Source organism: Rhinolophus hipposideros (assembly GCF_964194185.1).
Source record: "Rhinolophus hipposideros genome assembly, chromosome: 11".
Taxonomy (NCBI): domain Eukaryota; kingdom Metazoa; phylum Chordata; class Mammalia; order Chiroptera; family Rhinolophidae; genus Rhinolophus; species Rhinolophus hipposideros.
The window spans coordinates 4431094-4453494 of NC_138057.1; the positions used below are offsets into that span (position 1 = coordinate 4431094).

The 22401-nt window shown below is 40.9% G+C and overlaps 2 protein-coding genes across 11 annotated transcripts in view; both read right to left on the reverse strand.

The window, feature by feature from the left end:
- SECISBP2 (SECIS binding protein 2) overlaps positions 1–2866 on the reverse strand; it is a 41803-nt gene extending 38937 nt beyond the window's left edge. For 9 of the 10 annotated variants that reach the window (XR_013994556.1, XR_013994557.1, XM_081067586.1 and 6 more), the window contains exons 1-2: positions 2716–2866; positions 1608–1753 (exon numbers count right to left, since the gene is read on the reverse strand). Coding sequence is in view for 7 of the 10 variants with exons in the window: in XM_081067586.1 (XP_080923712.1) it covers positions 1608–1753; positions 2716–2751 (182 nt within the window). In the remaining 3 variants the exon portion in view is untranslated. The remainder of the gene's footprint in view (positions 1–1607; positions 1754–2715) is intronic. The other variant, XM_081067580.1, reaches the window with a different exon arrangement.
- A 2046-nt stretch (positions 2867–4912) lies between these two features.
- Positions 4913–10394, reverse strand: CKS2 (CDC28 protein kinase regulatory subunit 2). The gene is made up of 3 exons (XM_081066217.1): positions 10228–10394; positions 6318–6445; positions 4913–5094 (listed from the first exon to the last, which is right to left on the reverse strand). Exons 1-3 carry the CDS (start codon positions 10284–10286, stop codon positions 5042–5044), a joined length of 240 nt encoding a protein of 79 aa, XP_080922343.1. The 5' UTR covers positions 10287–10394; the 3' UTR covers positions 4913–5041.
- Between the last annotated feature and the right edge of the window lie 12007 nt (positions 10395–22401).

Sequence of the window (22401 nt, forward strand, 5' to 3'; positions counted from 1 at the left end):
GTTACTGCCAGAACATTGCTTTGCTATATGTTTTCCACCTTTATTTTGAGTTACTAGAATCTCACCCAGCAGTTGGCTCAGAGTCCTTATTACTAAGATGTATTTTGTATTTTATTATTTAAATCACCCAAGATAGAGAAGAACTCATTTAAATGAGACCCGTGCTAACATCCCTTTTACAAAGGATGAAATTACAGTGGAAAACTTGGGTATTCCTACCAAAGGCCTTCACACATACAAGGCTGGACTTCAGTTTTTGTCAAAAAATACAACTTTCAATATTTCCTAAATTACCAGACAACTCGATGATTTTCTTATTCATTCCAATTTTTGTTCTTGTAAATAGACTTCTAGACTTTATATGAAGTATAAATTATTTTCTTATTTTGCCCCTCCCCCTGGTTTTTAAGCCACTGTTTCTCAGTCTAGTTGTAGGGCACAGCTCCCCGGCTCATGCTGGTATTATAAGCCTTGCGTGCCCCCACCCCACCCCAGGCAGTTGGTTGCCTGTCGCTGGTAGGCAGGTGGTTGGTGGGCCGCTCACAGCAGCCCAGCCCAGCCCCCTCGCAGCTCACACTGAGCTCCTGCTGTTCTCCGCATCCCAGTTTCAGGGAGAGCCGATGTTCACAGTCTTAGCTGTAGAGGGCGCATGTCACTGGCCCATGGGGGAATCAAACCAGTGACCTCGGCCTTAGTAGCAGGTAGCTCCAAGCACCTGAGCCGCTTGGGGGGTGGGGGGGGCGCAAAATTATATACTTTCAGTCACACCATGCAGGCATTAAAGAAAAAGAGAAAAGGAAACAAGTTTTACCCATATCAAAGGAACATAAAGACAAGGATTCTTTGATAGTGTAAAGGTGATTCACACTTTAAAAATAAATCTACAAGTAATCTACACAATTATGTGAAAGGTTTAACATTTATCTTTCTAAATTCAGCTAACATGGAAACCATTCTGTAAATGCCTAAAGAATGTATCTTCAAAAGGATAAACAGAATTTACAGAACATAAGCCTTATTTCAACTCAGATTTAGACGAATTTATAACCAAAATTTGTAGAAACCATCTCCATAGGACACATACAAAGCAAAATGATTGAAAGTAAAACCCAACAATTTCCAAACAATTATCCACTCAAAGAGGCAACCACGGTTGCTAGTCCCCCATTCCTTCCCGAGCAAGATTTTTAAATATGAAACCCTAAAACAGAAGGGCATGCTGATTTATTTGGGCTCGTCTCTGCCCTATTTCCTCCCCACTCCTCCCTGCCATTTCATCTTCCATTAGATACATGATATAGTTATAAATTGTATGCACAAACCAACCCTGAAACAGTATTTCACACTAAGAGATGCAATGCAGTCTCCACACTTCCTTTACCCAAAATAAACGAATACGTATAGGCAAAGAAAAGGAAAGCTGAAGCTTCAGTTTTTGCTGCAGGACACACTAAGTTTATGTTACTGGCTCAGACCCTTCTCGGCTAAGAAGTATCTTCTCTAGGCACTCTGAGAACTTGAATGTATTAGCTGCGGCATATTTTAAAGTCTAATCACCATTAAAGCCAAGAAACAAAGGCCTCTGGCAAGGTTAGAAGAATACATACTCAGGCACTTGTGATTCCTGAACACAAGGATAGTACGCGGTTGCACAGCTAGGGAACACGCCTGCTTCTGAAGACTCCAACCAGGCCCCACTGAGCCCAGCAAATTTGGGGACAAACGGCTTGACATCTGCTGACAACTTGATGCTCTGAGGAAAAAAACGAGGTTTTAGCTACATACATTACGCGGTCAGCCAAACCTAAATAAACAAAAATCCCAGAGTTGCTCTGCTCTAGCAGCCCTGGGAAGGCTAACGCTGGCAGTGTGGTTCCAATCTCTGCCTAGTATTTGTTAACAACTTGTCCCTCAAATGCTTCTTTTTTTTAAACTAGAAAAATTGGTCTACCAAATACTGAAGCGAAAAATAAGGACGCTAATTAAAGTAAAATTCAACCTAGATCCGACAGTTAGGAACACAACGGACAAGGCTTCCTCGGCTTTAACCGGGAAGTCGGGACTTCAGCCCTCTCGCCGAGGTCCGGGTGCACCCAGCTCCGCAGCGCTGTCGGAGGTCAAACACGCGCGCGGAACGCTCCCCTGCAGCGCTCACCACACGCTGCGCAAGCTGACTTCCCTCGAATTTCTCGAGGAAGTTATACAGACCATTTGCTTTTCACTCAGCGAACCGCTAGGAGCTGTTTTATTGAAAAGCAAAAGGCGCTTTGCTAGATAGATGTATCACCATGAGTGCTTGGCCTTTGAAAGTCAAAAATTTGAGTTTTGGTTTTTAGATACGTGTGCGGGGTTCACTTTCACCGCCCAGTCGAAGCACCGAGCTGGATTCGCCCGAAAGCCGATTTAGGCGACTGCTGGGGCTCCACCTAGTGGTCCCGTTGCGCACGTCGAGCGGAGACTCCAGTTTCAGAAAACGCTTGAACCAGCTACTACTTTACACGCCTCTCCTGGCCATGGGCGAGCGGAGCTGGCGCAGCCCGTCCGCGGCGTCGGCCCGGGGGACGGGGCGACGGCCCCTCGACAGCGGCCCTCACCCCGGTAGCCGCGGACGCTGCGGGTTCGCCTGGGGAACCGGCCGCCCGCCCCGACGCCCCGCGCCGCCCCGGCCCTGTCGCGGCCCCACCTCTCCGGGGCGTCCGGAGCCGCCGACCTCACCTCGCCTGCAGGCTCCCGCGGCGCCCCCGACGCCATGGCCCGCGGATCGGAGGGGGCCGGCCCGGGAGGCCAGAAGCCGTCCCGTCTGCGGGCGGGGCAAGCGCACAGCGCCCCTCCGTCCCGCTTTTCCGCCTTCCGGGCGGACGCCAGGAAGTGCGTCACAGAAACGCGCCCTGGCCCGCCTCGCGCCGGGAAGCGCGCGCGCTGTGTGGCCGCTCGGGAGCAGGGCCTGCGCGGAGGGGCCCGGAGCGCTGATCCTCTGGGCCGCTGACCGACTCGGCGTGTTCTGGTCTCCATTAGGGGAGCGGGAAAGCATTCGGGAATGCGAGTTGGCCCTCCCGGACAAGGGCTCCGCCCGGGGTGCTGGGCACCTGGAGCGGGGCGGGGGACTCACAAGTGCATACCCGCGGTCCTACAGACCTAGAAAGCCAACAACACTGGCCTCTTAATTCCCGGGACTTAAAGCACTTTGGAAGTAACCAAAAGGAATTTCAAAACTGCTCATTTCTTTTCAACAAACAGCTATTGACCATTAGGAAGGGTGCTGGGAAAGGAAGAGGTGGAGAAGTGCGGTTTTCGCGGGTGGAACAAAGCCATCCACCGAGGGGTAAATGGAGGGGGTGCCGCGGGACGGAGGTGGGGTAAGCCGGAGGGGGCGGGGCGGAGAGCACGGCGGGCTCCGGGCGTGCTCCGGCTACCAGTAGGGTGCACGCTCCACATCTCCAGCCGCCGACCGTGTAGGCTGTTTGACCAAACTCCTAAACTGGAGGTTAATTGTAGGTTTCCTGTCCCTTGACTACCGGGTACTTCAAGCAGGAAAAATGCAGGCAGCTCCAGTTCTCCAGGGGTCCTTCTCTGCTGGTCCCACAGGTTGATTAAACATGTCTGGACACCCAAAACTCTCGTCTGAAGAGGCCAAGGGTCTAGCACTAGTAATTCATGCTGGAGGTGGTTGAGTGTTCCCCATCCCTCAATACTTTTTGGTCTACCCTAAACCCAACGAAGTTTACTTAGCATTTCTAGCCATCTTTATTAGCTTGCTAAGCCTGGACCTCTAGCTGATCTGTCCCTGGGGGTGGGAGTAAATTGAAGGCTAGTTATTGTGCTCATTATGTATAAAGCCACCACTTTCTAAAGAGAACACACGGAGGACCACCAAACTGTGGTCTTACGCTCACTGTCAGATCATTTAAAGGGTTTCTCCAGCATACCAATGAAGATAGCCTGTTTGCATGAACCTTACAATATTTCCCTAGCAGCTTAAAAGGCAATTTAACAGACTAAAAATAAATGTCATGAAGGATTTTTAAATTTATTTTTCCCCCCTTCTTCCGTCTACCCCGCCCCCCCCCACCACCACTCCAGTTCGACATTATTTGAGTCTAGTTGTGTAGGACACAGCTCACTGGCCCATGCTGGTATTAAGTCCCCCTCCCCCGCCCCACCAGTTGGTCACTAGCTCATAGCAACTCTTGCTGCCTGCTCACACTGGCCACATGCTGCTCATGGCCTCCCAGCTCCAGGGAGAGCTGTTGTTCACAGTCTTAGCTGTAGAGGGCGCAGCTCACTGGTAGTTGGTGGGAATTGAACCAGCTACCTTGGTGTTAGGAGCACAGCACTCCACCACTTGAGCCACTGGGCCAGCCCTCATGAAGGATTTTACAGTGCTTTTTAATTTTTAAAAATAGGAAACATTATCCCCACTTGGCAAATGAAGAAAAGGATAAACACAGGGTTGTCTCCCCCAAGGCCACTAGATGTGGCAATTCTTAGATAAGTGGAAGCAGCCCAGAGAGTATTAATTTGAGCTGCTTTCTGTTCAAGTGGAGTTTCTCAACAATTCTACTGTGACTCCATTAAACTTCTCCTGGTTCTTGATTTCTTTATAAGTGAATTAAATGGTACCCTCACCACATAAAGCTATTTTAAGCCCATGTAATATTTTCTTTAAATTTATTTCCTCAGGACCAAAATAATCATAAAACTGAAATCCAACAACCTCTACTCATGAATTAACCTTAAAACAAACCTCAATAATGTCACACAAGGATAAATGCAACATACAAACTTTATTTAACAAAAGTAACAGGTAAAGTCAAACAGGCGCTTATATTAAGAGAAAAACTGACCAGAAGAAATTTTAAACACCTTACAGTAACCTACTTGCAGCTGCATTTAACTGAGCTCTGTTGCTGTGAAGAATACAGCTCATGCACAGGTATGGAGGAATGATTTGTACATTTTTCAAGTATTCACTGAATACTACCTTATATACACATATACATTAAACTTGAAAAAGATTTAATTGATGATCCCCAGATATACTTCATTTTTGTTGATCTTTTGGAAGAGGTCGTCTAAAGAGAAGAATATGTGGTTCTGTGGAAAGAAAATGTTTTATATCATTTTAATATAACATGGTTATTTCACCCAACCAAAATTCAAAGAATTCTCAACTGAACCAAAATAAAATAAATCCATGGTTAATGTTAGTTATTGAGGTATCTGAAATGAATTTTACTTAAAAGTCACTGTCAACAGTATACAGAAAAAAAAAACCTGACAAGAATATGCCCCCAGTGGTTGAGTTCTACCCACCCTAGAAAAAAGGGACGGTAAGTAGAGAAGCTACTTTGGGGAGAATGGTTTTACATTCTCAATTCCAGTTAAAAATACAGAGAAAGGCTGTCTGGCTCTTTGTGGGGAAAAGACACCTAACACCTCATTCAAAAAGTAGCTTATCAAACTGCAGGTCCCAGGGGCCCATACCAGTAGATTCTGTTTCAGCAGGTTGGGGGCCCAGTAATCTACAGTTAAGTTCCTCAGTTGCTTTTGTATTATCTGGAGAAAGTACTCTTGAACTCTAATATTATTACATGCCCCAATCCAAAGAAAGTTGTCTCAAGTTTTTGATGCTGCTGCTTTTCTTTAACAAGAGTGTAAAGCAAGATAGCTTTAGTTCCACCTAATGCAGCTTCTATAGTATGCCTTCAAATTTTGTTCAAAGCATTGTAAATTCTTGGTTAGATTTACTCATAATCCATAAGCAGAATTTAACCCCACAGAGTTTTAGTTTACTGTTTAGTACCTGGAAAACTCTCTGGTAAATACTTCATAATAACATAAGCACTCATGATGCATAACAGATAGCACATTAGAGTTCACTGGCTATGCTATCTCCTTTAATCTTAACGTGGAAGGTACTGAAGTTAAAAAAAAAATCACCTCAAATCGCATCAATTTCTACATGTAAAACTTAAAGGCATTTAAGTTATTTAAAATAAGTTCTTAGTTTTCAAAGGGGGACACCAGAATTCTAAATATAGTTATGATAAAATACTTTTAAGATATTAACAATGACAGAAATTTTAAAATAAAACAGTATCTTGTTTTTGACTGAAGTTATTTTTTGCAGGTAGAAAAATGCATTAGTTTTCACTCACATGGTATTTTATTTACTATAAAAATTTACCTCTAGTGAGGGAAAGAAATCAGTCATTCAAAAATAGTTATTCTGGCATATCACCGAATGTCAAGATTACTAAAAAATTTCCAACAACCTCTATTTTAATTCAGTAATGCTTTTCAATAGCAAAACTTACCTGGCTCATGAATCATGTAATGAACCCAGCCTAGACTCTGTTGGACACCAAGTCTCCTCCACTCCTCTTCAGACATCAGATGGGTTTTGGGTACTTGTTTAGAAAGTTCCCTGGGTAACATGACATGCCTGTTTTAAGAGATAGCCAAGTATTAATACTCTGTAAATATGCCTTTTCTACAATTATGATCACCTAACACATGTACCTTTAGGATGCTTAAAATTTGAGATTTTTGTCCTCAAAGTTCTTTAAAACAACTGTCATATTACGTCAATTGGCATTGATCTTGAGAACTATTCTCTACCTTTAATTCTGATTTTTGATAGCCCATGTTCAAATTAGGGAGATAATAAGAATATACAATGCAAAAACAAAAAGCCATCTTATTCAGTATTAACATTTTTCCCCCAACAAAGAGGGCTTGCTACTTGTCTCAATCTTTTTCAGGAATAGAACCCCCAAAATGAAGTTGGACAGTTATCCAAAACATCCAGCCTTCCCTGCAGCTACCTCTGGTCATGTGACTAAATCCTAGGCAATAGGATATAAACAGATAATAATAGGTAACTTATGGAAAGTGTCCTCAAAAAGAAAGTACATGCCCAATTATCCTCTTTTTTCTCCTTCCTGTTGATTATGAAGCAGAATGACCTGATCAAGGAACTAGAGAAGCCATCCAAGACCACAGAAGCTACTGTAAATTGAGAATGGTCTCTGATTATAGACCTGTCATCCCAGCTTCATGTAGCCTTTTACATAAGGAGGAAAAAATATCTCATTTGTTAGTTAATTAGGGTTTCCTATTACTCAACATTGTAGATTTGTAGTAGATACAAATCTTTGTATATTCCAGAAGTTGCTTTATACTCTGTTCAGAATGAAGAATAAAAAACAAACACTAATCACACATATATATGTACCTGCAACCTGACACAGACCTTTAGTTTTCCAGTTAAGTTAGACCTATACCCAAAACTTCAGTTTTTTGAGGAAGGTATACAATATTCTTCAAAACATCAAGAATATGTACAATTGTAGCTTTGTTACATTCTCAAAGACAAATCCATACCCCCCCTTATTTACATATAAAGATCTTTATAAAAATCACAACTCCCAGCCCTATTTTTACCATTTCCAGGTAGTACTAATTTTGTACAGTCATACATAATCAACCAATTTTTTTGCCCAGTGTAGGATATCTACCTGTGAGTCAGTTGGCTAGAAGTGAGAAAGGTATAACTGGTTACTTTCTGGCACACAGGAAAAGTGAACCCATAACCCATTATAAGTACTCATCTGTCAGCAACTAAGTCAATCTGTGGCTGGTTAGTTAAGCACCAATTTCATATCATATGTAGAACAAAAGTAAACCTTAGAAGAATTGTGTTTTGTAACTAATTGCCATGAGGCCAAGTCAAATTATGCATACTATCATAGTTAAAATTTCACCAATTCCAGTGAACTGCATGGATTCTTAGTAATACTTACCAGCTACCTTATTTGTTCTTGAAATGCTGCTTTAACATCTACTTTTAAGGGTCTGCAAATAACCTGTACTCTTACTTCTATCACATTGTTGATTACTCTCAGAGAAATGTAATGCTAACTAAACTTGTACTATTATGTACACCTACATAAATATACCAACATGTTATTTAGATAGAAGTCACAACCCCTACCTTCTCCATAAAGCATGAGAACAGGCTCACCTTCATCAAGGTTTGATTATAAAAGAAAAATTTATAAGTAGCTTCAAGCTCACATAGAAATTCTACCTGTATTTAGAATACAGGTAGATATGCATGGAGATAGTTTTCTAACTACATGTAAGAAAAATTATTTCCCAAACTTAGTGTTTATTTCAGAACCATGGGCTTGTCACAGAGGGGAGGAGGGTAAAGGCCAATATAAACAGCAAAGGAGCTACAACAAAGATGCAATTAGGAGGGCAGTTATGGATAGGATTTTTTTTAAATACTAACATAAAATTTTTATAAATTTAAATCCATACAATCCTATAATACTTGTTCCAGATGGCATTTAACAGAACTAAGTTTTGAAGTTCATTTCCAAAATAACCTAAGCATAAGTAAAGGGAATAGGAAATTAAGTTTGCATTTACAAAACACAACGATGTAGGCAACTGCACACTGGCAAATATAAATACTTTTTTTTTTTTTTTTGGTTGTTGAGAGCCCACTGGCCCATGTGGGAATCGAACCGGCAGCCTTCGGAGTTAGGAGCATGGAGCTCCAACCGCCTGAGCCACCGGGCCGGCCCTATAAATACTTTTGAAATTCACATCGCGTGTTGCCCCACAATATACAAACTACCCTAGACCCACACCTCAGTGACTTATTATCAGTATCAACTGGCCTTTAAAAGTATCTCTGGAGATTAATTACTGTCCTGTTTCTATAAGGCAAGTGGCTTGGTCAAGAAAGACCATCATCATCTTTAATTAATAATGGATTAGAATATATCACTTCAGATACGACAGGATTTTCTTCTACACATTAGTATACACAAACCAGTTAATAAATTAGACTAAAATTTTGACAGCGCAGTCTACTTAAGTACTCATCGATAATTGTTAGTATATTAACAACAAAAAAAGGAACTGCCAGAAGTCCTAAAAAGTATCTTAATCTATTAGAGCCAGATGTGTTTCAGAATATTAATATTTTTTCCGTATTTTAGAAAGGTAATATAGTTTACATTCTGTCCATCAGCTGGGCTCTTGGTCGATATCACATAATTGAACATTATGCCAATATATTACAGGATTGCAACTATACCATGTAGTTACTATATAAAAATAAGATGATCGACTTCAAATTTACATCCAGAAAAACAAGATTTTTCTAGCTAAGAATATGAAACAATGCACGTATTACTAATCTGTAAAACTGCATCAGTTTCTCTCCTGAGAATACAGATTTCCAATACAACAGGAGGAGAGAGAGGGAGGCAGAGAGTGAGCAAACATTATGCCCTTTCTACCTCAAACAGCATTCTAAATCTAACTTGAAAGGACAGCAGACAGAACACAAGGTCACTGCTTGGCCCCAAACGCAGCTTCCTAGCCACCACCCAGGAGAACAGGGTAGGATTGGTCTTCGAAGCCACGCCCCAAGGAAGTCTCCTGAGGACAATGAGGCCAATAAACGAAGTGTTCCTTCCCTCCCACAATGCAAGTCGTTAATTTTACAGATTAATTTTACCAACTACGTTCTAGGGCAGCACGTCACGACTCAGAAACCAAAAATTCCTCAAAGCGAAGATCTGGCCAGTACACACACACTTCTCAACTTAGTCTTCAAGGTGAAACCCCTTTGATAATGCCCTTAGGTCATCCTGGTTAACGCACAAACGCCTACCCAGATCACCATACGCAATAAACATTTAAAAATTCCAAAAAGCGAAGTTTTCGGGGCTTCGCCCTCAAAGTCATTTTTAGCATCACTAACTTCAAAAGCAAGGAGAAAAAAGTTTCTCCCACCCTCCACGCCGGTGACTGGGCGAGTGGAACTACTTCAAGAATGCCAACCAGCTCGCAAGTTCTTAGGCACCGGTGGAGGAGGGCTCTCGCCACTGCATGTCGGCCACTGGCCCGCTCCGGTCCTTCCGCCCGTTCCCCGTGAGGCAGCCCCTCGTCACCAGAGGTGGCCCCCATCTCCGCCCCTGCCTCAGCCTTCTCACAGACGGAACAAAGAGGGGAGGCTGGCTGTGCCCGTAAAGGCGAAACGAGGGGCGCGCTGTGGCCCCGACCCCAACCCGACACGCTTCCGTCCCCACAAGGCCCCTACTCCCACTCCCGGCCTCGCCCCTGACACGACCTCCGGCCCCCACACGCACACCGGCCCTGTCCGCGCAGCGGCTGAGGAAGCCCGCCCACTGGCCCGCTTACCGGTACTCGTAGTGCTCGTCGAAGTACTTGTCTGAGTAGTAGATCTGTTTGTGGGCCATCCTGCCGGCAGGTAGGCGGCGCGGAAGGGGAGCGACCGGGCAGGAAGAGCGGGCGCAGCTGAGGAAAGCTGTGCGTCCGACCAAAGCAACGACTCAACTGCGACCAACAGACCGCAGGCCTAACGATCCCGGTTTGAATCCGACAGCCCGCCGCTGATTGGACAAAGAAGCCGACCAATCACCTTTTGTGCAAACTGCGGAAAGGCGGGGCAGGCTTCCAGCCTATCGTCGCCGCCCCTCGGCGACGTTCGCTCCCAAGATCAGCCACTCAGTGGCTTGTTGCGAGGTTGCCCGAGGGAAGAAGTGAATGATTGGCATGGCGTGGAGGCGGGGAGCTCCCTGACGTAAGGGGCGTGACCAGGGGAGGGTGCAGGGGGTTTAGAACTTTCCAGGTCTGCAGAGCCGTTAGGGCGACGAACTTGCGGGACGGATGAGATATCGCGGTGTTTGGCGAAGCCGTGGCGGGGCTGCCCGCCGCGAGGCCGCTTGTGCGCAGGCTCAGGCTCGGGACGCCTTTCCCGGCTTCCGCGTCCTAAGTCTGTAGGAGGTGGGGAAAGCCGAGGTTTGGGAACTTTGGGGGCCCCAGGCTTTTGGGGGAGAGTAGGAAGGTGAGGCAGCCGAGGTGGTTCCGCCTGGAACTTTTCAGAACCCGGCAAGAGTGCTGCGTGAACCGTGGCCGGGGCGGAGCCCTGGAGGCCTGACGGGAGGTGAAACGTGTGTTCCCACGCCTTGAGCCTAAGTCATAACAACTTTGTAGATAAGCTGCATACGCGTGCTTTTCTTAATGGAACATGTAAAGACGGTTATTGAAATAATAACGCTTCCTACCGGACACTGGGATTAAAAGTGGTTCTTAAAACTTTTTGGCTCTTAGTATGCAGCCCTAGTTTAAAATACATGCACCTGTAAAATAAAGGTACTGAAGGAAATATGCCCCGATGGAAGCGGATCTTTTTAGATGACCATTCCAAGTGACCTTTTTTGTGTTTCTCACACGTCCCCGAATGAGACTGTTGTCTGTAGTAACGACGTAGATCCGGCGTTAGGCGCAGCGCGCGGCCCTCCGCCAGCCCCGCGGCCCGCAGGTGAAGGATCAGCCTCCTGAAGCGGCGTCCTCCTACCTGTGCTCGACAAGTCCCCGCTCTCCCGTGCCTGTCCCTCCTTAGCGTCTTTGGGGTTTCCAACCCGGCCGTCCTTGGTTGCGTGCTTGCTGGGGTTTTGTCTGCCCCCGACCTAACCCAGTGCTGAGGGCATGTCTTTCATTCGCTGCTCTACCCAGAACATACAGTCTCTTGCACATGATGAGCGCTAAGTTTTAAGTAGTGAGTGATAGTAATGTATGCCTACATAACCAGGTGTGACGATGTACTGTGATGGTAAAAATATGAATAAACTGTTAAGGGAGATGGATAAGGAAATCACTAACTTTCTGGCAGAACCTGGGAAAAAACGTTTCCTAGGACATATACCAGGGGTGCCAAAAAATACATGTAACTTGTATTCATTTTTTGTTACCGGTATACATTGAGTATTACAATTTTAATACAGTTTTTTCCTTTCTTAAAATGTGTATACATTTTTTGGCACCCTCTGTATTTTTACAGAGATGTATTGTGCAAAATTTCAAACACAAAAGTACAATAGTATAATCAACTCCCATGTACCAGTCACTCAACTTCAGCAACAAACATTTTGCCCATCTTGTTTTATCTATTCCTCTCTCTCTTTTTTTTTTTTTTGCTAGAATATCTTTAAAGATATCCTAAATATAATGCCATTTTACTCTGAAATAATACTTCTGTATATATCTCTGTCCTTATGGTGTACATCTCAAGAAAAATTTTAAAATATATATTTAGCACCAGGTCATTACACTTAATAATTCTTCATCATTCTCTAACACCTGTCTTAGATTGATTTGCCTGATTCACAGATGCCTTTTTTATAGTCGGTTGGTTTGGACCCACATCCAAACTTGGGCCTACACATCGAATTTGGTTATTGTCTCTTTAAGTTTTTATACAATCTCTTCTGCTGACAGACCACCTTTTTAAAATATAGGTTTATCAGAAAAACCAGGTCATTTTTGCCTGTGGAACATTCCACAGTCTGGATTTGGGTAATTGCTTCCTATGGTATAATTTACTTTGTTTTTCCTATAATCTGGTATTTAGATCTAGGGTCAAACAACAGCAGAAGTTTGTCCAAATCCGTTTAGCAAGTAAGTGGCAGACTCAGATTTGAGCCCAGTGTGACTCTAGACTTAGGCCTCTTAATCTATCATACACTACCTCTTGCCTTTCCAATAGAAGGATTGTCATGGTGAAGACGTGAGGAAACTTTGTATATGCACAGAATGCTAACTGTGGTTGGTTTAGAATATAGAGGTCATGGAAAGGAAAGTTGTGGGAAGTGAATCTGGGGGATGAATGTGGTAAGCAAAAAAATGGCCCCCAAAGATGTCCACGTCCTAATCCCCGGAACCTACAAATGTATTCACATCAAAAGGGACTTTGCAGATGTGATTAAATTAAGGATCTTGAGATAGATTATCCTGGATTATTGGGAGGGCCCAATGGTATTACAAGGGTCCTTATAAGAGGGAGACAAGAGGGTCAGAGGAAGCTGTAACAAGAAATCAGAGAGGCATGACCAGGAACCTAGGAATTGTAGATAGCCTCTAGAAGCTGGAAAAAGCAAGGAATGGATGGATTGTCCTCTAGTCTCCAGAAAGGACACCTCTCTGCTAACATCTAAATTTTAGCCTGGTTAAGACATATTTCAGACTTCTGACTTCTGGAAATATTGGATGATAAATTTGTGTTTGCTTTAAGCCACCAAGTTTGTGGTAATTTGTCAAAACAGCAGTAGGAAACCAATATAATGGATTGGGCCAGACTGGGGAGGGATTTTTTGCTAAGAAGTTTGGTCATTTTTATTAACGAAGGGCCAGCTAATGTTTTCAGCAAGGAAGTGGCACAGTCAGATCAGATGTGACAAAGGTAATGAGAGGAATGTGGAGGACGGACTGGAAGGAATGTCCTTAACAGGGACACCCTGTTACAAAGTTATTACTGTTGATAGGATGCGTCTGAGTAGGAAGGGACAGACCTGCAATTTCAAAGCTAGAACCAACAGGGATTGGATTTCTGCTTTTTTTGAAGTGGGTCTTTCAAACAAGCCCTGCTTCCTTTCAAACAGGAAGTTTAGGTTTTGATTGGTGTTTACATGGTAAAAAGGCAACTGGTAAGATTAGAGCATGCTCAAGTTATCATGGATCTCCAACAAGTATCTAGAACTTCCCTACCCCACTAATAGGCCATTAGTGCAGTGACAAAGTTCATTTGCAAAATTGCCATAGTTGGTCCATATTCACTCATTCAGCAAATACTTATTGAGCACTCTTCCTAGTATGTTATATTCAATTTATGTTTGAAAATTACAGAAATAAAATAAAATTATTCTTACAAAACTTAAAAGAAATTTACAATATCAGAAGTAAGATGCCTGCTTGCTTCTTACCCAACAACCCCAGATCACAGACTTAACCACTGATAACAATATGGTATATTATGTACGTAGACTTTTTCCTATACCTAATTCAGATGTATCACTCTCAGAACTAGAATATATGCATATTCTTACTTTATAAAATATTCTACAGCTTGCTTTTTCACTCTCCTTCTGGGATTCCACTGACATGAATAGTCATTTCATAGCTCTTATGAGGTCTTTAGTGTTCTGTTGAAAGGATGTTTAAGATTGTCCCTTATGCCTGTACTGGCCCATCCTGGTCTCTAACTGATTATTGTAAATGTGAGAGTACCATAGGGCTTAGTCCCTAGACTGCTTCTCCTTTTAGTTCTGTCAGTTTTTGCTTCATGGATTCTGTAGCTCTGTTGTTCGATGCATGTAAGGTTGCTAGGTCTTCGTGGCGAATAGATCATTTTATCATTATGTAATGTCCCAATTTGTCCTGGTAATTTTCTTTGCCCTGAAGTCTACTCTGATTTTAGTATAGCTACTCCACCATACTTTTGATTGGGCTTTGTGTCCTATAGCTTTTTACATCATTTTACCTTTAACCTACCTATATCAATATATTTGAAGTGAATTTCTTGTAGGCATTATATAGTTAGGCAAAAATTTTTTATCCATTTTTTCAATCTTTGTTTTTAAATTGGTGTTTAAGACCATTTACACAATGTAATTATTGATGTTAGGCTTTAAGTCTGCCATTTTATTATTTTCTGCTTGGTCTCTCTGTTTTTCCTTCATGCGCTTTGCCTTTATTGTCTTCCTGTACTGGCTCAAGAAACCACAAGAAGACTGAAGAATCCTATATCTATTAAATTGGAGTAGTGATTAAAAGTCTTCTCCTAAAGAAGACACTAGACCCAAATGGCTTTATAGAAGAGTTTTACCAAACTTTCAAGTTTTATGAAGTTTATTCTATTAGGCAAGAATAATGTTGATTTAAAAAGTTAGTACAATCACATAGGACCCTGTACTTGGGATTTAAACCTCTGCTGTCATGTCTGGAAATTCTTAATAATTTAATCTTTAAATTTGTGTTTTGTAAGTGAAGTCGCTCTGTTTGTAAATGGCACAAGGGAGCCTGTACTGAGGGTTGGAAGCCTCAGTTCACATGAAGCCCTGCCTCTTACTCCTCCCCAGGTATCTTCTCTGCCATGGGTTTCACAACCCTCTGGTTCCCAGACCTGACCCAGTGTGCCTCTCACTAGTCTTCCAGCATAGGTGGTAGTCATCTGCAGAGTACTTTATGGTTAATGCCAGGTGGCCCTTGGCAGAGCACAGGCTGTGGCTGAATTTGGACTGCAGTGGGGCTCCTTCCAGAAGGCTCTAGGACTGGCACACCCAGTGGCCAGTTTTGGACCTAGCCAGAGCAACACCCTGTCACCAACAGGGATAACACACCCAAAGGGCAGACTGGGCAGGCACCAGAGCCCTGCTAAACAGAATTCTACCCCATAGGCTCAGCCCCTGCACAACAGCTCCTCCACGGTAGTCACAACCAGTTCTCACAACCAATCAGCCCAAGGATCAATCCCTCCCACTGACATGCAAACAGAGCATAACTACAACAGGAGGGCACACACAACCCACACAAGGGACACACCTGGAGCATCCTGCTCAGGTGACCAGGGAGACTGCACAACTGGGCCCTACAGGACACCTGCTACATAAGGCCACTCTACTAAGACTGGGAGACATAGCAGCCCTACCTAACACATAGAAACAAACACAGGGAGGCAGCCAAAATGGGGAAACAAAGAGACATGTCCCGAACAAAGCTCCAGAAAAAGAACTAAACAAAATGGAGACAAATAATCTACCACTGGTTATAAGGATGCTCAATGATCTCAGGGAGAACTTCAACAAAGAGATAGGAACTATAAAACTAGAGATAGAAAACATAAAAAAAAACAATCAGAAATAAAGAATACAATAACTAAAATGAAGAATACATTAGATGAAATAAACAACAGATTAGATGAAGCAGATCAAAGCGACAATTTAGAAGCTAAGGTAGCAGAAAACACCCAAACAGAACAGCAAAAAGAAAAAAGAATCCAAAAAAATGAGGATAGTTTAAGGGGTCTTTGGGATAACATCAAGTGTACCAACATTCGCATCATAGGAGAACCAGAAGAAGAGAGAAAGCAAAGAATTGAAAACCTACTTGAAAAAAATAATGACTAAAAACTTCCCTAATCTAGCAAAGGAAATACATTTATAAGTAGAAGCCTAGGAAGCACAGAGAGTCCCAAACAAGATGAACCCAAAGAGGCCCACACCAAGACACATCATAATTAAAATGCCACAGAAAGAATCTTAAAAGCAGCAAAAGAAAAGTAGTTAATTACCTCCAAAAGAGCTCCCATAATACTGTCAGCTGATTTCTCAACAGAAATTTTGTAGGCCAGAGAGATTGGCATGAACTGTTCAAAGTGATGAAAAGCAAGGACCTACAACCAAGACTACCCAGCAAAGCTATCATTTAGAATCGAAGGACAGATAAAGAGCTTCCCAGACAAGAAAAATCAAAAGGAGTTTATCACCACCAAACCAATATTACAAGAAATGTTAAAGGGACTTCTTAAAAAAGAAGGAGAAGGAGCAGGAAGAGGAGAAGCAGGAGGATGGGCAGGGGGGAAGGAGGAGTATATAAAATATGAATAATAAAATGGCAATAACTACATATCTATCAACAATTAGTTTCAATGTGAATGGGTTAAATGCTCCAATCAAAAGATAAGGTGGCTGAATGGAAAAGAAAATAAGACCCTTACATATGCTGCCTACAAGAGACTCACTTCAGAGCAAAAGACACACAGAGACTAAAAGTAAAGGGATGGGGAAAAGATACTTAATGAACATGGAAACAAACAAACAAATAAAAAGCTGGGATAGCAATACTTACACCAGACAAAATAGACTTTAAAACAAAAGCTATATCAAGAGACGAAGAAAGATCCAGTAATCCCACTTCTGGGTATTTACCAGAAGAAACCCAAAACGCTATTTCAAGGGGACACATACATCCATACGTACATTGCAGCATTGTTTACAATGGCCAAGATGTGGAGGCAGCCTGCATGTCCGTCAGTGGATGAATGGTTAAAGAAGAGGTGGTACATATATACAATGGAATAATGCTTGGCCAGGGAAGGGAATGTGTTCTTGCCTTCTGCAGCTGCATGGATGAACTTAAAGGGTATTGTGCTGAGTGAAGTATGTCAGACAGCAAAAGACAGATGCGATGTGATTTCACTTATATGTGGAATCTAAAGAACAAAATAAACAAAACAGAAACAAACTCATAGATACACAGAACATTTTGATGGTTGCCAGTTGGGAGTGGCTTTGGACATGGGTTAAAAAAAGGAAGGGATTAAGAAATACAAATTGGTTGTTACAAAGTAGTTATGGAGATGTAGGGTATAGCATAAGTAAAGTAACCAATAATATTGTAATAAATATGTATGGCGTCAGATGGGCACGAGATTTATTGGGGTGATAGATGGGGGAAGGGTTGGGGGCAAGGTAAAAAGGTGAAGAGATTAAGAAGTACAAATTGGTATTTACAAAATAGTCATGGGAATGTAAATTAAAGCATAGAGAATATAATCAATAATATGTAATAGCTATGTATAGCGCCAGGTGGGTACTAGACTAGTTGGGGATCACTTCTTATGTGTATAGTGTCTAACTACTATGCTATACACCTGAAATTAATAGAAAATAATATTGAATGTCAACTGTAACTGAAAAATTTAAAAAGGGGGAAAATGTTAAGGGGAATAAGAGGTTCAAATTTCCAAGTATAAAACAAATAAGCCGTGGGGATGTAATGTACAACACAGGGAATATAGCCAATAATATTGTGATAGCGTGGTACGGTGTCAGATCGTTGCTGGACTATGATGGTGATCACTTCTTTAGATATATAAATGTTGAATAACTGTAGTGTGCCCCTGAAACTGATATAATACTGTATGTTAGCTATATTTTGATTTAAAAAATGTTTTTGTTTTTTTTTAAATAAGAACATCAAAGACAAAAGAAAGTTCTAAAAGCTTCCAAGGAGAAATTGCAGATCACATCTGGAAAGCAAGAAGAATAGATTGACAATGGCAATTTCAAAAGCAGCACTGGACTCAAGAAGAAAATAGGTTGTTGTTCACAAAGTGTTGAAGGAAAAAATAGAAATAAATTCAAGACAGTTCATAATACAGTAAGTCATCACTTAACATCATTGATAGGTTCTTGGAAACTGCTACTTTAAGTGAAATGACATATAATGAAACCAACTTGACCATAGACTAGTTGACATAAACAAGAGTTATGTTCCTAAGACATATTTCTGGTCACAAACACATCAGGGGACTTCTAAATAAAGACTCAAAACATTTCTAATATTAAACATTGAAATAAATGTGAGCTATGCATACATTTAAGAAATATTGTTAAAAACAAGATAATTCTTTTTCAACCCACCTATTCCTCTTCAGGGTGGTGGGTGCCTGGAGCATCTCCCGGCAGCTCAGGGCACAAAGTGGGACCCACCCTGGACAGGACAACCTTCCATCACAGGGAGCGCTCACACCCACAACCACACTTACTCAGACTGGGGCAATGTAGACAAGCCAGTTCAGCGGCCATGCACATCTTTGGGATGTGGGAGGAAACCAACACAAATGGGGAGAACGTGCAAACTCCACACAGACAGTGGCCCTGACACGGAATCAATTTTTATTCTCAACAATGTTATAACGAAACGTTGTTCGAAGTTCTGCTATATACTCAAAGCAAAGTAAGCAACTTAGTACATCTATTGCCTCAAAAAGCGAGGATTTAAAAAAATGTTTATTGTTAACAATTCACAACATGATGAGAAGAGGGAGCACCAGAGGGAAGTGAGCGCATGCTAGAAACCTTTGCATCTGTTTCTAACTTTTGGAGGTTAAAAGAAAATAGGAATCCATCACCAGAACTATTGGCTATAATCACATTGTTCCTGCTGCCACCTGCAGTAGCAAAGTTAGAATGCGTCCAGTACCACATCTCGCCTTGGGGTAAATTTTAATGTGTCACAAATACCTGCCATCCTAGTATGCATACCCTTTGCAAAATGACTTCACTGTTCCTTCTTCCATCAATAGTTAAAGTCTATTTCTCCACCCTTGGTCCGTTCTTGTGACTTGATTCACAAACAGTGACATTCTGTGACTTCTGAGGCTAGTTCTTAGAAGTTCCCCTTTCTCCCTCTTGAAATGCTGCCCTGGAATGTGATCAACATTTAATGAGGCCGTGGAGAGAACTAAGTTGCCTAGCCATCAGGTAGCACCAGCTGCCAACCATATGAGTGAGACCAAGAAAAATAAGGAAATGAACTGTCCAAACAACCCTCAGAATCATGAGAAAAAAACAAATCATTGTTCTAACTCACTAGTCAGTAATTTTTTTGGGGGGGGAGGGCAGTTTATTATGAAGCAATAGACAACTGATACATTCCCCTTCTATCTTTTTTATAAATTCAAGTCTCAAAAGTATCTCTGATTTGGGAAAACTTCATTACATTTAGAATCAGAGCTGCAATTAAATCCATGAAATGTTTTTAGTTATTTAACCTCTGCTGCACTGGAAGGGTGTTGGAGTAGATCATGAACCAGACACAGTTTTGAATTATATAATAATTTGAAAACCTGGTTAAGATAAGATCTTTCAGCAAGTTGGTCTAGATACTAGAAAAGGAGGAAAAACAGTCTGACTCATTTTATGAGGCTAACATAACCTTTGCACCAGAATCAGAAAAGGGGAATAAGAGAACAAGAAAAGCAAAATTAGAGTTATTTCAATTTTAAATGTAGATGCAAATTTCTCTAAGTAAACCTAACATTTTTTTAAAAGTTGCATCAAGTAGAGTTTGTCTCAAAAATTCAATGACAATGAGTTTAATGGCAGTGAGCAATCTATCAGTATAATTCACACATAATGGACAAAAGAAATAGCATGTCAATATATGCAGAAAAAATATCTGATAAAGTTGAACCCTGATTTATAATAACAATGATCAGAAACAGAGGAAAACTGTTTTACCTGATAGATTTATAATAACAATGATCAGAAACAGAGGAAAACTGTTTTACCTGATAGAGGCTACATATCAAAATCCTATAGCAAACACATATTTAATGGAGCAACTCTAGACACATCGCCTTTAAGACAGGGAATAGTACCAAGATGCCTGCTTTCACCAGGTGCAAATATGATCATATCCTATGTGCACCGTGATGTGAAAAAATACTTTAAGTACCACTATACAGTATCTAAAACTTAACCTAACAATGACTGCACAGATCTTTAAGAAGACAGCAAAAGAAGATCTATACAAATGGAAAGATATAACACATTTATGGCACTGCCAATACAACATTGTGATAAGTTAGTGCTTCCCAAATAAATGTATAACTTCACTCTAATCTCAATAAAAATTCCAGAGAGTTTTTTTTGGAAGTTGAAAAACTTATTGTAAAATTCATATGGAGGAATAAAGATCAAGAAACAGCTAAGACAACTTTGGAAATGAGGGAATGTAGGAAAAACAAATAAAACAACGGAAGAATAAGAAACATAGAAATAGATCCATGTATATGTGGAGATATTTGATAAGCAGGATATCTTATATCAGTGGGGAAAGTATATAGTTGAGAAAATTCTTCCAATATATGGATAAAATCTGAAAAAATTAAACTATGAGGCTAAAGATGAAAATGTTAGAGAATATCTGTGTAAACTTGGGATCCAAATATCAGAATATTTAAGTGACATAACCATTAAGCAAACAATTGATGGATTTGACTACAAAAAGAGTAAATATTTCTGTTCAAAAAGGACACTGACAGTAGACCACCATATCAGATGGAAGACAAAATATATTTGCAATCAACTTTATCACGTGCCTGACACAAGATATTTGTAATATAATTCCAACACAGGATTAATATCAAACTTTTATCAAGAACTTCTACAAAACAGTAAGAACAAAACAGAAATCCAACAGAAATTTGGCAAAACATGTAAGTATCTAATTCACAGAAGGGAAAATCTGAACTGCTAACAGTATATAAACAGATGATCAAACTCATTTTTAATCAGAGAAATACAAATTAAAACAACCATGAGCTGCTTCATTACACCCATCAAAATAGCCAAAATTACGAAATTAGATATTATCAAATGTTAGTGTGGACATTAGGACATGGGAATCTTCATGGTCTGTTGGTAGAGTATAAGCTGTTACATCCCTTCTGGAAGCAATCTGGTAGTATTTAGTGAAATTAAGTATGTGTATTCCCTATGACACAGCCACCACCCAGTGGTTCTATGTCCCCAAAATAACTTACACAGATTTATAAGGTTCATACATCTATAACTATATATATTTACATCTGTCTATATATCAAGGTTAGATTTAGAAGGGATTAAGCAAAACAGTTAAAAATAGAATTAAATTAATAACAATATCTCATTGTTACAATAACTCATGTAAATGAAAACCAGAAATTTTTTCATACAGGAAATATATGGAAAACAATATTTTGTATTTTACAAATGTCATATATATTCATATCCCTAAGATATTACACTTGATCATGGGTGCCTATATGGAAGAATGAAGTGAAAACAGAGATAGTGGAAAATGGAGAACAAATACAAAAAAGGTGGTTTACATGGGCCAATGATAACACTCTTCCATGTGCTGAGAAATATGACTAATTCAGTTCCCTACCCATCTGGTCCATACAAATTTTTTTATCCATAAACTAAATGTCTGGCTACATAAAGTTCTACTATATTTACCTGATCAAATTCTAACTGTTGTTATTGAAATGTTTTCTGTTAATTTTTCATAGGCAAAAAATTGGTTTCTGCTAAGATTTTTATTGATTACTTTCTATCTGACTATGGAATCTTTCTTATAAAAATCACAGAGAGATGTGCATGGAAGAAGAGAAGCTGTGAAATAAAATCGCTTATAAGAGCAGTGCTTCTCAAATTAGGTTCCATAGACCCAAAGGGTCCTCAATTTCTCTGCCAGACTATTTAAATTTTGCATTCTAAGTCCATGAACAAATTAATTCTGCATCATCTGTATGACTTCTTAATTGCAAATACCAAGCTTTTTTTTTTGTTACTATTATTCTTTCTTTAATTGTTGTGGGCCCATGAAAATGAACAAGTTAGACTTAATATGTTTAATGAAAAAAGAAAAAAAAACCAGGTTTTGCTGTCCTTAGAACTGATAAAGAAGAAAACCAAAGGCCCCAAGTGACATCACTCATGTTAAAAGCCCTTGATACGAAACCCAGATTTAATACCTGATCTAATTTCAGTTTTAACCTCTTCCAGTAATATAATCCTAATTAACCTTAACCAGCCTGTAATTTTCTGGTCAAACACCAGAAAGATAATCTGTCACATAAGTCCTTTCTTTCCCCCATAGAAAAAAGAGTCAATATCCCAGGCTGGACACAGGCAATGGCTGACCTTGGCCTGTACCAAGTCTCTCCCAAGAGGCCCTAGAACC

Coding starts and splice junctions, on each gene's coding strand:
- CKS2 (XM_081066217.1), bottom strand. CDS start 10,286: ATGGCCCACAAACAGATCTACTACTCAGACAAGTACTTCGACGAGCAC. Junction 6,446..10,227: donor GACGAGCACTACGAGTACCG/GTAAGCGGGCCA, acceptor CTCTTAAAACAG/GCATGTCATGTTACCCAGGG. Junction 5,095..6,317: donor TTACATGATTCATGAGCCAG/GTAAGTTTTGCT, acceptor TTCTTTCCACAG/AACCACATATTCTTCTCTTT.